We start from the raw sequence: 15,133 nt of genomic DNA, 5'->3' as shown, positions 1-15,133 counted from the left end.
ATAGCACCCATGTGAGTATATTGCAGCCTTTCCTCTTTGGGTGCAAATCTCTAGCTCTTCTATTTGTTAACTGTGGGTAGTTAACTTCTCTGAGTTTTTTCCTCAACTGTAAAATTGGAACACCACCACCTACTGCATTGATTGTGGGCAGATATGATGGGCGCAGATTTAAATCTGTGGGCAGATTTAAATATGATGTTGCATGTACTTTGTAAAGCTTATTTTAGTTTGCATTTGTAGATAAGACTGCAGCTTTCTTTTTGCCACAGGCACAAAAAATATCTGGGTATTTTCTGTATGTACACATAGTTTTTTCCCTTGTTTGAAATTCCTAAAATAGATATTTTTAAACCTGAAAGAAATTGACCAATCTAGAATAGATGTCCAGTAGAGATCATTGGAACTTGTACAATAAAGTATTTTCTCAAAGCCATTGATCTACCAACATATGGGTAACAGATATTCCCAATATATTTTTCAAAAATGACCATTTCCACTACTGTTTCATTTTGTTTAGTCAGTATAAAACTATTAAAAAGTTTCCTCTTTAATGGGAAAACTTTCCTGGGGAAATTTCACTTTTTAGTTTTCTCAGTCCCTAGATGGATTAGAAGAGGTTGCAGTGTGTCTATGTGCTGGTGTTTTAAAGCATTGAACCTTATTTTTAAAACCCCAAGTTGAACACAAGATGGCACTAGAGTACCAAGTCAAGAATTTACCATCTGGAGCTCCAAGCTTTTGATCCTTTTCTTGTTTGTAAATTTGGCACCTATTTGCATAATTGTTTTCAAACTTCGGGGGGGGGATCAAGTTGATAATAACAATAATTTGAAAATTGCCATTGTTCCTATAATGTGTGGTAACTGCAACAGAGTTGCTCTTAGGCCAAGTTCCATGCTATTTCTTTGAATATCTGATCATGTCTTTCTTGTTTATCATCATGTTCACAACATCTGGGACAGAGTATGTATTCTATAATATGCATTCTGTTTATTTGTTGAATAAACTAAGCTTGCAATCTCTCATGCAAATTAAAGTATAAGCATGCTCAGGTGGCACTAACGGTAAAGAATCCACCTGCCAGTTCAGGAGATGCAAGAGATGTGGGTTTGATTCCTGAGTTGGGAAGATCCATCCCCTGGAGAAGAAAATGGCAACCCACTCCACTATTTTTGCCTGGGAAATCCCATAGACAGAGGAGCCTGGAGGGCTGCAGTCCATGAGGTTGCAGAGAGTCAGATGTGACAGCAATTGAGCACAAGATATGTCTAACGTATATTACCTGTTTTTCATTGTCCTTTCCGGTTTTGTTTCTCAAGTATTCCTCCTCTTCCTTTTTTTTTTCAGCTGCTTCCCTTTCCCTTGAAGAGAAAAATGAGAAGAAACATTTCAACGAAAATGAACAAACACCTCAGGTATGCTCTAAAAAAAAAAATTGTTGTCTTGAACGGATGAGTGATTATTTACTTTAAGACTCAACAATTAAAAGCTAATTTTTGAAAAATACTCACAGCTTTTCCTTACACATAGCACATTTGTTACCATGTGTCTTGCCATCTGAACCACGTACAGGGTCACTTTCTCGGGTACAAATAAGCTTTCCATTCTTCATTTGACTTCTAAACTCATCGCATACATCCTGAAAAGAAGGAAAAATTATATTAGAAATGGCTATTTTCACATAGTATTTGACTGATCTTGAAAATTTTGAAGCTTTTGACTCAGGAATTGGGCAGCCACCTAATCTTGCTGTGGGAGGCTCTTTACTGGACCACAGACATGTCCAAGTGGTAATTTCTGAAGATGAATTCCATCATCAACCTTAATTCCTGCTTGCCAAGTAAGGCTATATATTCCAGAAATGATCACTTGGATACCTCTGTGGTCCAGTGTAGAGCCTCCCCACAGCAAGGTTAGGTGGCTTTATAACCAGGTTACTTTAAGAATGGGAAGATTATCCTGGATTATTGGGTGGGCCCAGTGTAATCAAAAAGATCGTTATGAGTGAAACAGGAAGGCAGGAAAACCAGAGTCAGAATGATACAACATTAAAAAAAAAAAAAAATCTACTGGCCCCTGCTGATTTTAAAGATGACCACAAACCAAAGAATGCAGGCGCTTCTAGAAGTTAAAAAAAACAAAAGGCAAAGAAAAAGAACTTCCCCAGAACCTCCACCAAGGAAAGCAGACTTTCTCTGACACCTTGGCTTTAACATAGTAAGACCCGTTTAGGACTTCTGAACTCCAGAAATGTATGATGCTGAATCAGGGTTGTTTTCAGCTACTGTTGGTAATAATTTGTTATAGCAGCCAAACCTCATTTTCCCCATCTATAAAATGAGATTGGGAAAATCTTAGTTGACCAGGCTATTGAGATAATTAAACTACTCTTTATAAAAGTGTTTTATAAAGTGTTAGGCTGGAAGATTTCCATTTGGTGTTAAATTTCCACATTGAACAAGTTATCAGTGATATTCACATTCATGATGACTTCTGAGCTTCTAAGCACAAGATCTTGACTGGCAACCCTGGCATGCTCTTTCCACATTTTTGATAGTCAAGTAATGACTTACAGAAAGACCATTCTTGCCAAAACCTAGTTAATAATTCACCTTTCCTGATGCTGAATCAGTCCCATTTGATCTGTAGTCAGATTGCTTGTTTTTTCCCTCTGCTTCTCTTTGCCTAAAAAAGAAAAGAGTTCAGTCGTCATGTTGTTAACACATACCCAGGTTTGGAAGAGGCCTGAGAGTTTATGTATCCTAATCCACCTTCTTCATAGAGAATCTCTCTGCATCTCTCAGAGATGGACAGTTACCTTGGGTATTAAGAAGCTCCCCATTACAAGATAGCTATTCTAGCAAGATCAACTGAGTTAATCTCAAAGTCTCCTTTATGTAGTCCAAATTAATCTCCCTGTAGCTTTCATCCTAACTTCACATCCTCAGGAAAGCATGGAACAAGCCTGCTAAATCCATTATCTCTTCCTGATATTAATCCTTTAGATATTTAAAAGCAAGCTTCAGATCTCCAAGTCCAGCTTCCTCGGTTCTTTTACCTTTTGGTCATAAGTTGTAGTTTTAATTCCTTACCAATTCACCATTCTTGTTCCTTGATTTGTAGGTCAGTCTAAGCTTCCCTGGTGGCTCAGATGGTAAAGAATCTGCCTGCAATGCAGGAGACCCAGGTTTGATCCCTGGGTTGGCAAGATCTCCTGGAGAAGGAAATGGCAATCCACTCCAGTATTCTTGCCTGGAGAATTCCATGAGCAGAGGAGCCTGGTGGGCTACAGTCCATGGGGTCACAAAGAGTTGGACATGACTGAGTGACGAGCACTAATATTTCAATTTATCTGGGTTACCGTTGGATCCCAAGATAGAAGACAAGTGATACAGGAAGTACCTTAGGATTATGGTTTTGGGGGGTTTTCTTTAATCTTTTACCTTTCTGATAAAATATTTATGCTAGTGGTTCCTAATTTTTCATGTACATTAAGAATCACCTGTGAGATTTTAAAAATCAGATTCACTGTCAATCCCAACAGTTTTACTGACAGGGTCTACACTGAGATTCAGTTATCTGACTTTTAATAACCCAGGTGATTCTGATCCAAATCATACAGAACTCTGGTACATGTATATCTCTTTCAAAGTTTCATTTGGCTTTATGCTTAAAAGGAATGTGTATGAATATATATAACATGAATATATGTGTGTGTGTATTTTAGGGAGCTCTGTTTTCATATATAAGAAATAGGTTGTTATATGACTCAGGAAACTCAAACTGGGGCTCAATTTGAGTTTCATTTCTTTCAAACAACCTAGAGGGGAGGGAGGTGGGAAGAATATTCAAATGAAAGGGGACATGGGTAAACCTATGGCTGATTGTTGTTGATGTTTTGTAGAAACCTATAAAATACTGTAAAGCAATTATCCTTCAATTAAAAATAGGGAAGTGGTAGTCACTGTATCCTGAAGATTCAAACAAATACAAAGTCATGAAACCTTAACAAAATACTAGGAAAAAGAGACTACCTGTAATGATTCAGTCTGGTGGAATTCAATTTACAGTCACGGATCTGATCAAAAATCTCCAGTGGCTTACAGTTCACAGAATTATGACACAAAATAGAGTAGGAATCAGCCACTGGTTAGCTGCCCTTGCTTGGGCTCATTGTTCCTTAGGGGATGCAAGAGAAGGAGATAATATTTGAGAATTAACAGAAAGGGTAATTTTTATGAAAGAAACTACAGGCAAATGAGAAACAGCCATTAATTCAGGAGGAATATGTGGCTATCTTTTAGACAAGCAGGTTGAGAAAAGTACTTACAATATCTCTTTACACATGGCACACTTGTTGTTGTATGATTTGCCATCTGCATCACGGACAGGGTCACTCTCGCGAGTGCAGCTGAGTTTTCCATCTTTCATTTTTTCCCGATACTCAGCACATTGGTCCTGAAAAAGGAGAAGAGAGCAGGCCTCCTGGATGACTTGGTCTGTTGTATGTTTATTAAGTTTATTAAATAATCTGAGTCAGAAGTTCTTATCTATCTCCTCTTACACAGCATGTCACACCTAGGATTGCTGTCAACAGAAGAGGGGCTGGAATCATCCATATTCTAAGAGGTCAGCTGTCATGGGTAATGTTGCTTTTAAGGTTTAACACAAGGAAATTATAAAGCTGGCTGGGATTTAATTGCATAGATCAGGGTCAGCAGACTATAGCCTACAGCACTAATCTGTCGTGCTATCTGTTCTTATATAGGAAGTTTAATATATAAAACTTGAAACACACCTTCACTCCTTCATTTAAGTATTATTTATGGCTGATTTCCCATAGATGTGGCAGAGTTGAATAGTTATAACAGAACCTGTGTAACCCGCAATGCTTAAAATATTTGCTATTTACCCTTTTACAGAAAAGAAAAAAAAAATTGCTGACCTCTAATGTAGATAGGAGAGAGAAAGAAGGGCTAGGAGAAAGCATAAAATCATGCAAAATGTCAAAGAAGTCAGGCTTGAGTAAATTATAGACAAGATAAACAAAGGGTCTTAACAAGTCTATACTTGAGAGTAAGAACTCAACCTCCTACAGGAGAAAATATGCACAAACAGAAAAGCCAAAATTTTTCAAAGGCAAACACTGGGCCTATGTCAGATCTGGAGGCAGAGAGAGTCTTGACATCCCCAGGTCATATGACTAGAGATAAAATGGCTGTGACAAGGTCATACGGCTAAAGACAAGGTGTCTGTGATCTTAGCAGTTGTGTTCACATGCCTGAGGAGTGGGCTTGTGTGCAACATTGTCATAGTGACTTTTAAAACGTCTCAGGAAATGTGCCAACACTTGCCTAAGTTACTGTATCCCTATAAGAGTACTGCTAAGTAAGAGAAAATATAGAGTTGAGTGAGATGAAGTGATTTATTTGATGCTTTGCAAGTCCAGGTGGCAAAGGTAGGATCATACCCCAAACTATCTGACTCAAAAACCTATGCCCTTTCACCACATTATCCTGTCTTGGAACAATAGCAAATATACCTCCAAAAAGTGGCTCCAGTCAGAAAGAGAACATAATGAAAGGAACTGAAGAGCACAGGATGTGGAACATCATTACATTTATGCCACTTACTCTCCTAGGATCATGTATTGGCTTCAAAGCTAGATGATAGAAATTGGAGTCAGGAGACTGGGATCAGGACATCATGTTAATTATTTTCAAGTTCAGAGAAGTCAGAGTGAGCCCTAGAGAAACTAAAAATTGCTTGGATATTACTCTGCAATCATAAGGGGGAAGTCCCCTGTCCTTCCAAGGATGCTCTCCAGCTCAGCACTGTGTACGCTCATAGCCCTTGACCACAGGCTCTGCCATGGCCCCAGGGCCACTGAGTTGAGCCCACTCTGGTTGTGGAACTCAGAGGCGGCTCTCACCTTAGCTTTCCCTCGTCCACCACCACTGGAGCCGTGGCCCGCAGCATTCCGCTGATCTTCCTCTTCTTTTCTCTTTCTTTCTTCATCTTCTTTCTGGCTGAAAATTAGAAGGTGGGAGGTAGGGAATAATAGATTACAGAGAGTGGAATGCATTTCTATGAGTTTCTCATCCTATGACCCAATTAGATTTTTATAGAATTCACCAGCATTTATTGAACATCTGTTACATTGCAGGCCCTCTTCTTTGAAAATAGAAAAATGCATTATGTTGCATTCTTTTGCCTGGAAGACTCTTGAAGAAAACCAGCGTTTACGGAACCACAAGCAAGACTTGGTGAGTAATTAATTAGCATTTTGTAAATGCTCATGTAAATCTCCAGAGGGATTTCTCTCAAATACCTCATATTAAAGAGGTCCCAATATAATTATCTCCTCTACCAAATGTGTTCTTTCTTCTTCAGAAAGAACAAAATGCTGAGCCATCCCTAACTGCTCCCTCTTCTTTAGCTCACATAGCTGTTTACATTGGTTTCACTTTCCTGTGTCTCCCATGTTGATGTACTCACCTTCTATTCTAGCTCTGTGCTCTAGTTACCTCCTGCTGGATTACTGTAATTCCCTACTACCACCAACAGCATTCTGAATTTTGGTACCTTGCTTTTCTTTTTACTTGCTAACATGAATCTTCCAAAAAGGAACCACATTTATGCCACTTTCCTAGCTGAAAAATTTTAGCAGCTTGCCACTATATATAGAATTGACTTCAAAATCCATGATCTGGCATTCAAAGCTGGTGAAGTGGGTAAGTTCTAACTAACATGACTTGCTCTTTTATGTACATACTACACCTTCCTTAATTTTAGATTTTACCTATGCTGTTCCGTGTTTTATCCTCATTCCTTCCTGTACTGTTCACATATTATCCAAATTACCAGATCCAGTTTTATCCCTCCATAAAACTTTCTATTAACTCTCCCTTTCCTGAACTACCATAACACATTGCATACATCATTTTTCATTTAGCAATTACTCCTTTGTATTATATTAATTTATTCCCATGTCTAATCCTTACTGAACTATATCATTTCTGGTAATACTATTTCATTCATCTTTCTATAACCATCATACACTTAAACATTCTAGATGTTCAGCAAATGACTGTTAAATGACAAATATTTCAGATGTACTTCCAAACCTTATGTAAATAGCTATCTTTATCCTAAAAATGTGATTTTTTTTTTAAATGTAGGTAGATGAGTTAGATTGATAGTAAGATCTGTGCGTTCTTTCCAATGGGGATTACAAAATAATCCAAAGAAGGGATCCACCTGACAGCAAAGGACTTAGAATTTTACCAAGAAAGATGGTGTGATCCACTGTGAGGCAGTGCCCCAGAGCTAATGGAGAATGTAGTGTAAAAGCTTGGTCATCTGTTTCTAGAATTGTGAATCTGAGCCTCTGTAAAGAAAGAGTCGCCCTAAAATGATTTACACGTGATCATTTGTTGCTTTTACAATACATGTGAGGAAAGGACCAACACTATATATTATCCTCCCGGCTCTGCCACCCGCAGCATGGACTTCATCTGCACACTCACAAGACTGCTTTGCACATGGCACACTTGTTGCCGTGGGTCTTGCCGTCTGGGCCACGCACAGGGTCATTTTCTCGAGTGCAGAAAAGATTTCCATTTTGAAGAAGGCTCCGAAATTCACTGCATGCATCCTTAAAGGAGGAGAAAAGGCAAGACCTTGAGTATTTTCTTGAAAATAACTCTGCTGGGTCCCTACTAAGTGCTTCCTGGGGTAAAAAAAAGGAAAATGAAAATGACCTATGAATGTTTCTTTCTGGCAGTTGTTTTGTTCAATTCCTACAAAGAGCACAGGACTTAAAAAGAGGTTCCTGTTTTATTTTCCATGAGATTTAACTTTCAAGTCCAGACTGAACCTGGCAGTCACACATAAGCAAGAATCTCTTAAAAAACTGGGTTCTCAGAGGATTGGATACAGTTCTTAATCAAGACTTTATTGTCTATCTCTATTATATTATAATGCAATAAGAACACTGTATATAGCATAGAATTTTTAAGAATTAAGGTTTAGGTAGAACTTGGAAGTTCACTTGATAATCCCCTTTATGTCACACCTGCCAATAAGTTGTGTAATTTGCACTGGAACACCTGTAGTGATAAGGAGTTCATTAGTGTTAGTCACTCAGTCGTGCCCAACTCTTTGGGACCCCATGGACTGCAGCCCACCAGGCTCCTCTGTCCATGAGATTTTCCAGGCAAGGATACTGGAGTGGGTTGCCATTTCCTTCTCCAGGGGATCATCCCAACCCAGGGATCGAACCCGGGTCTTCTACACTGTAGGCAGATTCTTTATCAACTGAGCTACAAATTCCAGAATTTCTATTAGATCATTCCCACAAATTAGCCATGTGCTACTTAGGAGGATCTTGGAAAGGAACTCTAATCATTCCTATAGGATCCTTATTCGTAGGGTTTTATTTTTTGAAGATGTCATTGCAAATAGGATGAGTATGTTCCTTCAAACCAGTAAGCAAAGTCAACATATCTTACTTCCCTCAGAAAAACTGAGGATATTTTTCTTCTTCCACACAGAGTCCTTCAAATATCTGGAGAAAGTCCTCTTGTCCTTCTCCCATAGCAAAGCACCCCCAGCTACTTCAGTCATTCTGTTCCAGTCTTTTTCAGTCATTTGCACCATTTCTCATTCTGATTTCTTTCCCTTTCCTAAAGAATTTAGCATGATATTCCAGGTGTGTCCAGACAAACCCAATGTGTTGACGGCTATTTAATAATGTTGGTTAGAATTCTAATCTGTTGCCCAGAGACCTTGGGTGAGGAGGGGTCTTACCCTATCTGTGCCTCAACTGCCTCTTCTATAAAATGAAAATAATATTAATTCCACACAGTTAAAATAATAATTGCCAATATTAAGTATTCAGTACATGTGCTGAATTGTTATGACAATAATGTGAGATAATATATTTCTACACATATCTACAATGACTGACATCTCAGAAGTACTCAGTAAATTTATGAGGAATTGAGATAGAATAAGCAAATACTTAAGATCATATAATTGATTACTGATGGCAAGTAAGATTGACTTTGTATTTTTTTCTGTATCTTTTAGTTCAAGTCAAAACTCAGTAAAGACAAGAGTGAGCTTTTCCTAGCTCTGCTGCAAGGTTCACTGCCAGATTCCCTAACTGGTCATATTTAGCAAAAGAATATGAGAGGATAGTTTGTTGGTAGTAGCTAATGTAAAATGAGAAATCATCTGATGCTCAAGACTAGTCTCCTGTTGATGTTGAAAAGGAAAGCATATGAGCTAATATTTTAAAAATTCAGATTCTCAGTTGTGGGAAATACAGTTGTAAAACAAACCAAATCATTCAGAATTGCAAGTGATATTTCATTAGAGATTATTTTTAACATCAATAGTTTTTGATGGGGGCAAGGAAATGACCACAAACCTGGAAAAATCTACCTGGAATCAGTCCTTTTGGAACCAAGAAAATATTATTTGGGAATGTTGCTCTAATTTTTGCCCAAATGCTGTCCCCAGAAATAATGAAAGCAAGGGACACTCCTGGTTTGACCAAATGTGTTCATCCAAAGCTCCATGTTGTATAGAAGTAATGCTACGTGAAGTCCAAGTTTGAATTCTGTCGTTCCCGTTTTTCAAGATTCTGATACCAATACTGTCACTACCTTTGTACGCAAGTTCTTCCTCTCTCTGGATTTTAAATCTTCATTTAAAAATAGGGCGAAGGAGTAAATTAGAAGTTTGCAGACTATGGCCTGTGAGCAAAACCTGGCCCACCACCTTTTTGTATAAATAAAAAGTTGCTGGAAATTTTTATTTATGCAAAATAAATGCCCACGTATTTGCATATTATCCATGGCTGCTTTAGAGCTACAGTAGTAGAGTTGAGTAGTCATGACAGAGACCAAATAGTCGCAATCTAAAATATCTAGTGTCTTACTCTTTAAGAAAATTTTATCAACCCCTGGACTAACTGAACCTCGAGTTCTCGTACATAGGCCTTCAGTGATCCCATGAGTTATTTTTAAAGAGAAACTACAAAGCTTCATTGTGGTATGAAGCTTCCAGGATAACTACCTTTTCAGCTTCTCTCTTAGCTTTTCTGGATTTAGCTGCCGCTTTTTCTTTTGCTTCTTGCCGGCTGTAAGAGAAAGGCAGGGGGATCAATCCATTCCTAATACCCAATATATATTATCCTAAAGGGGATCTCTCTAGATAGATATATTCCATTACTTCTACACCTCTTATTTTTAGTGTTACCTAAAGACACAGGTGTTGTGGCCAAGCAGTAAATGAATTTTCACTGCTCTACTTCTTTTGGAAAACAAAGATGTGGTCCTTCTTCCCAGGAAGCAATGAGGATACTTAAAAAATTGATGAGATGATAGGGTACTTTCAATGTGTTAGCACCCAATGATTACATCTTTGGATTATTCATGATAGTATGTACGCAGAACAAAAATGGCCAATCCTTGTATGCCATTAACTCTGGGGGAATTTCCCCTTAGTACACGGTCCCCCTTTAATAACAAGCAATTCAAGTACCTTTCAGAACACTGAGAACACTACAAAGAAATGCACTAAGTAGACAGCTTTGCAATAGTAAATCCCCAAACTCAGTGAAAAGGTCGCCTTCATTGTCAGCCTCAGAAAGGAAGCCTTCAACATGCTCTCTCTCGCCCACCACAGGCCTGTCCTCTCCGGCACTTAGGAGAAGCAGTGACCGCAGCCTACTCACAAGAAGGCCTCACACATGGAGCAAGTGTTGCCGTGGATTTTCCCATCAGGGCCCTCAATGGGGTCGTTCTCTCTGGTGCACGGAAGTTGTCCATTCCTCATGTAGTTACGATATTCACTGCACAGCTCCTGCCAAATGAGGGAGGAGTTAAGCATCAGGTAATGAAATACTAAACACTTCCTCTATGTTACCCCTTTGAAAACTAGGATATAATGCTCCAAACATAATGGATGCATCAAGATGGTGACGCAGAGGTCAATACTAAACAAGACACTTTTCAGATGCTGAGAATATAAGATTACTGTCACTTATCTCATTTGAAAACCTTTAACTTAATTCAAATATTATTCTGGGCTAGGCACTGTGAAAGATTAAAAACAGTAATTTATTGTCCCTTTCATAAAGCAGTTTGTGATTGGCAGAATATTAGCTCCTGACCCGAAATCTGTCCAAGTCTTGATATCCAGGACCTGTGAATATGTTAGAGAGCAAAGGGGACTTTGCAGATGTGAATAAGTTAAGGACCTAGAGATGGAGATATTATCATGGATTATCTTAGTGTGCCCAATGAAATCACAAGGGTCAAACCTTAAAACTGGACGAGTTAAGACTGCACAGTGAGAGGGAGCTGTACCTACAGGAGAACAACTAGAAATGCAGTGTTTAAGGATGATGGGAAAAGTCCAGACCCAAAGCACATGAAAGGCCTCTAGAAGCTAGAAAAAGCAGAGAGACAGGCCTTCCTGTAGATTCCAGAAAGGAACACAGCCCTGCCAGCCCTGTGATTTAGTCGCTTGGGTCCATGTCAGAGTTATAACCTAAACAATCATAAAATCATAAGTTTATGATGTTTTAAGCCAGTAAGTTTCTGGTAATTTTTTCAGAGAAACCATAAAAAAACTAGTACATGGGGTCTGTCTCCCCGTTGCCCAGAGAGAATGGGGTGTTCACACGGCTCTAAGAACCTGAAACAGTTACCTCTACTGCTTCTCTCTTAACTTTCTCAGTCTCAGCTTTCTCCTTTTCTTCCTTGCCAACGTTTTTCTTCTCTTCTTCAAGTCTGCTGCAATTAAAAAAAAAAAAAAAAGAAGATACAAACTAGATTTCAGTTTTCCATTCTCTTTGGCAATATATTTTAAGAAGGAATGAGAGTTTTCCAGACCAAAAATCAGATTCAGTCTTCAGTACAAATTTATCCAATCAAGAGATGCTAATACTTTGCCCAATAATGCAGATAACTTCAGCAGTTAACAATTGCCCTTAAAAATACAAAACTAGTATTTTTTTTTTTATCAGCATGTGACCCTTGGGTGGACTTTTTTCTATCAGTCAGTGACTTCAATGATCTGAAAAAGAGCAACAGTTGCCTTGATTTTTCAAAATTGCTATCTAAATAATTACAATTATAGTGATGAGACTAAGGAGTGATACAATCCAATGATGGACCCATAATCAAAATAAACCATGTCTCACTATAAAATTAAATTTATTTAAATTTATTAATTTATTTAATAAATTTAATAATTTAATTATTTTAATGGATTAATATTCAATTTTGAATTCAAGTTTTAGAGTATAATAATGATTCAAGTCCAAGAAGATTTGACCGCTGATATTTTGGGGGAAATCATAAGCCTAAGATTTTGGCATTCTAGCTATTTTCTACTGACATGTACCATTATCAGAACTGGAAAAATCCTTAGCATATATCACATCTAGTATAGTCATTAATACGGCACTAGCATATCCAGCATGTGAGAGGAGAGCCCTGGTTTCTTGAATCTCAGGCACTGTTTAATCTACCGGCTGCCTCTGTTAATCTCTCCTCTAAGGAACTATGTGAATATACTTATATTAGACCAAAACATGTGAAAGTTAAGGGGCAATAACTCTGCACCTCTTTAAACAGATGTACTATTTAAGTATTTTTCTCAGCATTTGTTTTAGTGTGGGGCTCCCTAGAGGATTGAGAATCTAAGGAGTAGAATCAGAGGGATAATGATTGCACTTCTATCTTGTCCCACACAGTGGAGCTCTGGCCCCACTCAGGAAAACAGTGACCCAGAGGAACATGGATGTTGCTTAAAAAGAAGACAGTTCAGCAAACATCTATTATGTGGCCCTAAGTCTTAAGGCTTTCAATCTTTACAATTTCATATGGTAATAATGCATATGGTAATGCCCCTGAAAAGATAAATACAATCCATTCTATTCCATTTCTTGTTCAGGCTATTTTAGAAGTGTTTACACACTGATCACAGAGACCTCTGTCCAGCTGGTTTTCCCTTAACCAGTATCTGAATACACTCAAGAGTCATAAAATGTCAGGGATGGGAGAAGAACCAAAGAGATAACCCCACCCAGATCATCCAATTTCTGCTTTTTGTTATGAATGAGGATTGTCAAGTGTTAAAAACAGTTAATCTCCCCCGGATCAATCATCAAACTTCTGGTCTCTTTTTGTTAGAAATGATGATTGTCGGGTGTAAAAATACATTTGCACTAAATTAAGACTCTTCCTATGCCTCAGATAGAAGATAGAGAGATAGCTGAATAGAGAAAAACATTGTCACTGTGATTCAGTGTTACTTAATGTCTTTTCCACATGCTTTTAAAATTGTCTAGCATCCAAGTAATAGTCTATATTCTACACATTTATGAAGAAACTGAGACACAGGGCTGATAAATCATGAAGAGATTGAAAGGGAGAGAAGAGTGTAGACACTCACAACAGGCTTGCACACATGGCACACTTGTTTCCATGCATTTTGCCATCCGGGCCACGGACAGGGTCATTCTCCCTGGTGCATATAAGCATTCCGTTCCTCACCTGGTTCCGAAACTCACTGCAGAGTTCCTGGAAAATGAAGAAAATATGCTCTCAGAGAATGGTTTTCTACTGTCTCTACACTTCTGTCTGTTTTGAAGAATAACTAATGCAGAGTTAAGAAAAAAGAAAAGTGATTACATGTAGCAGTAAATCAAAAGCATTTAAAAAGTTTCTTTCGTGGACTCAAAACTGTGCTGAGGAAGGCTGATAAAATTGGTGGAGACCAATATAAAATATATATGTTTATGATGTGTCACACATCACAATCTATAAAAGCTGCTGCTGCTGCTAAGTCACTTCAGTCGTGTCCGACTCTGTGCGACCCCATAGACGGCAGCCCACCAGGCTCCGCCGCCCCTGGGATTCTCCAGGCAAGAACACTGGAGTGGGTTGCCATTGCCTTCTCCACTATAAAAGCTAGGAACATCAAAGGGGAGAAGACTCAACAGGCCTAGAAGGGGAGGATTCCTAGAAAAACTTAGAATATTATTGGGCCTTCATGAGAAAGAAGGAAATCATGCCATTTACAATTTGGGTAAAACGAGTGTATTCTCTCTGACATAAATCACAGCAAGATCTTCTATGACCCATCTCCCAGAGTAATGGAAATAAAAGCAAAAATAAACAAATGGGACCTAGTGAAACTTAAAAGCTTTTGCACAATGAAGGAAACTATAAGTGAGGTGAAAAGACAGCATTCAGAATGGGAGAAAATAATAACAAATGAAGCAACTGACAAAGAATTAATCTCAAAAAATATACCAGCAGCTCATGTAGCTCAACACCAGAAAAATAAACGACCCAATCTAAAAATGGGCCAAAGAACTAAACAGACATTTCTCCAAAGATGACATGCAGATGGCTAGCCAGCATATGAAAAGATGCTCAACATCAGTCATTATCAGAGAAATGCAAATCAAAACCACAATGTGGTACCATCTCACGCCAGTCAGAATGGCTGCTATCAAAAACTCTACAAACAATAAATGCTGGAGAGGGTATGGAGAAAAGGGAACCCTCTTACACTGAGGGATTACACTTAGTGGGAATGCAAACTAGTATAGCCACTATGGAGAACAGTGTGGAGATTCCTTAAAAAATGAAATAAAACTGCCATATGACCCAGCAATCCCACTGCTGGGCATACACACCGAGGAAACTAGAATTTAAAGAGACACGTGTACCCCAATGTTCATTGCAGCACTGTTTATAATAGCCAGGACATGGAAGCAACCTAGATGGCCATCAGCAGATGAATGGATAAGAAACTTGTGGTACATATACACAGTGGAATATTACTCAGCTATTAACATGAACACATTTGAATCAGGTCTAATGAGGTGGATGAAACTGGAGCCTATTATACAAAGTGAAGTAAGTCAGAAAGAAAAACACCAACACAGTATATTAACACATATATATGGAATTTAGAAAGACGGTAACAATGACCCTATACGTGAGACAGTAAAAGTGACATAGATATAAAGAACAGACTTTGGACTCTGTGGGAGAAGGCAAGGGCGGGATGATTTGAGAGAATAGCATTGAAACATGTG

At 38.4% G+C, this 15,133-nt stretch overlaps 1 protein-coding gene across 1 annotated transcript in view; it reads right to left on the bottom strand.

The window, feature by feature from the left end:
- SPINK5 (serine peptidase inhibitor Kazal type 5) overlaps positions 1–15,133 on the bottom strand; it is an 83,179-nt gene that overhangs the window by 20,523 nt on the left and 47,523 nt on the right. The window contains exons 17-26 of the mRNA XM_061149451.1: positions 13,477–13,604; positions 11,726–11,810; positions 10,748–10,875; positions 10,087–10,150; positions 7,530–7,657; positions 5,933–6,029; positions 4,331–4,458; positions 2,613–2,685; positions 1,512–1,639; positions 1,283–1,361 (exon numbers count right to left, since the gene is read on the bottom strand). Of these exons, the coding sequence (XP_061005434.1) occupies positions 1,283–1,361; positions 1,512–1,639; positions 2,613–2,685; positions 4,331–4,458; positions 5,933–6,029; positions 7,530–7,657; positions 10,087–10,150; positions 10,748–10,875; positions 11,726–11,810; positions 13,477–13,604 (1,038 nt within the window). The remainder of the gene's footprint in view (positions 1–1,282; positions 1,362–1,511; positions 1,640–2,612; positions 2,686–4,330; positions 4,459–5,932; positions 6,030–7,529; positions 7,658–10,086; positions 10,151–10,747; positions 10,876–11,725; positions 11,811–13,476; positions 13,605–15,133) is intronic.

This window comes from Dama dama, chromosome 9 (assembly GCF_033118175.1).
Source record: "Dama dama isolate Ldn47 chromosome 9, ASM3311817v1, whole genome shotgun sequence".
In the NCBI taxonomy this organism is placed as follows: domain Eukaryota; kingdom Metazoa; phylum Chordata; class Mammalia; order Artiodactyla; family Cervidae; genus Dama; species Dama dama.
Note: the sequence above shows the minus strand (reverse complement) of the source record. Positions and strands in the feature narration are given on the sequence as shown.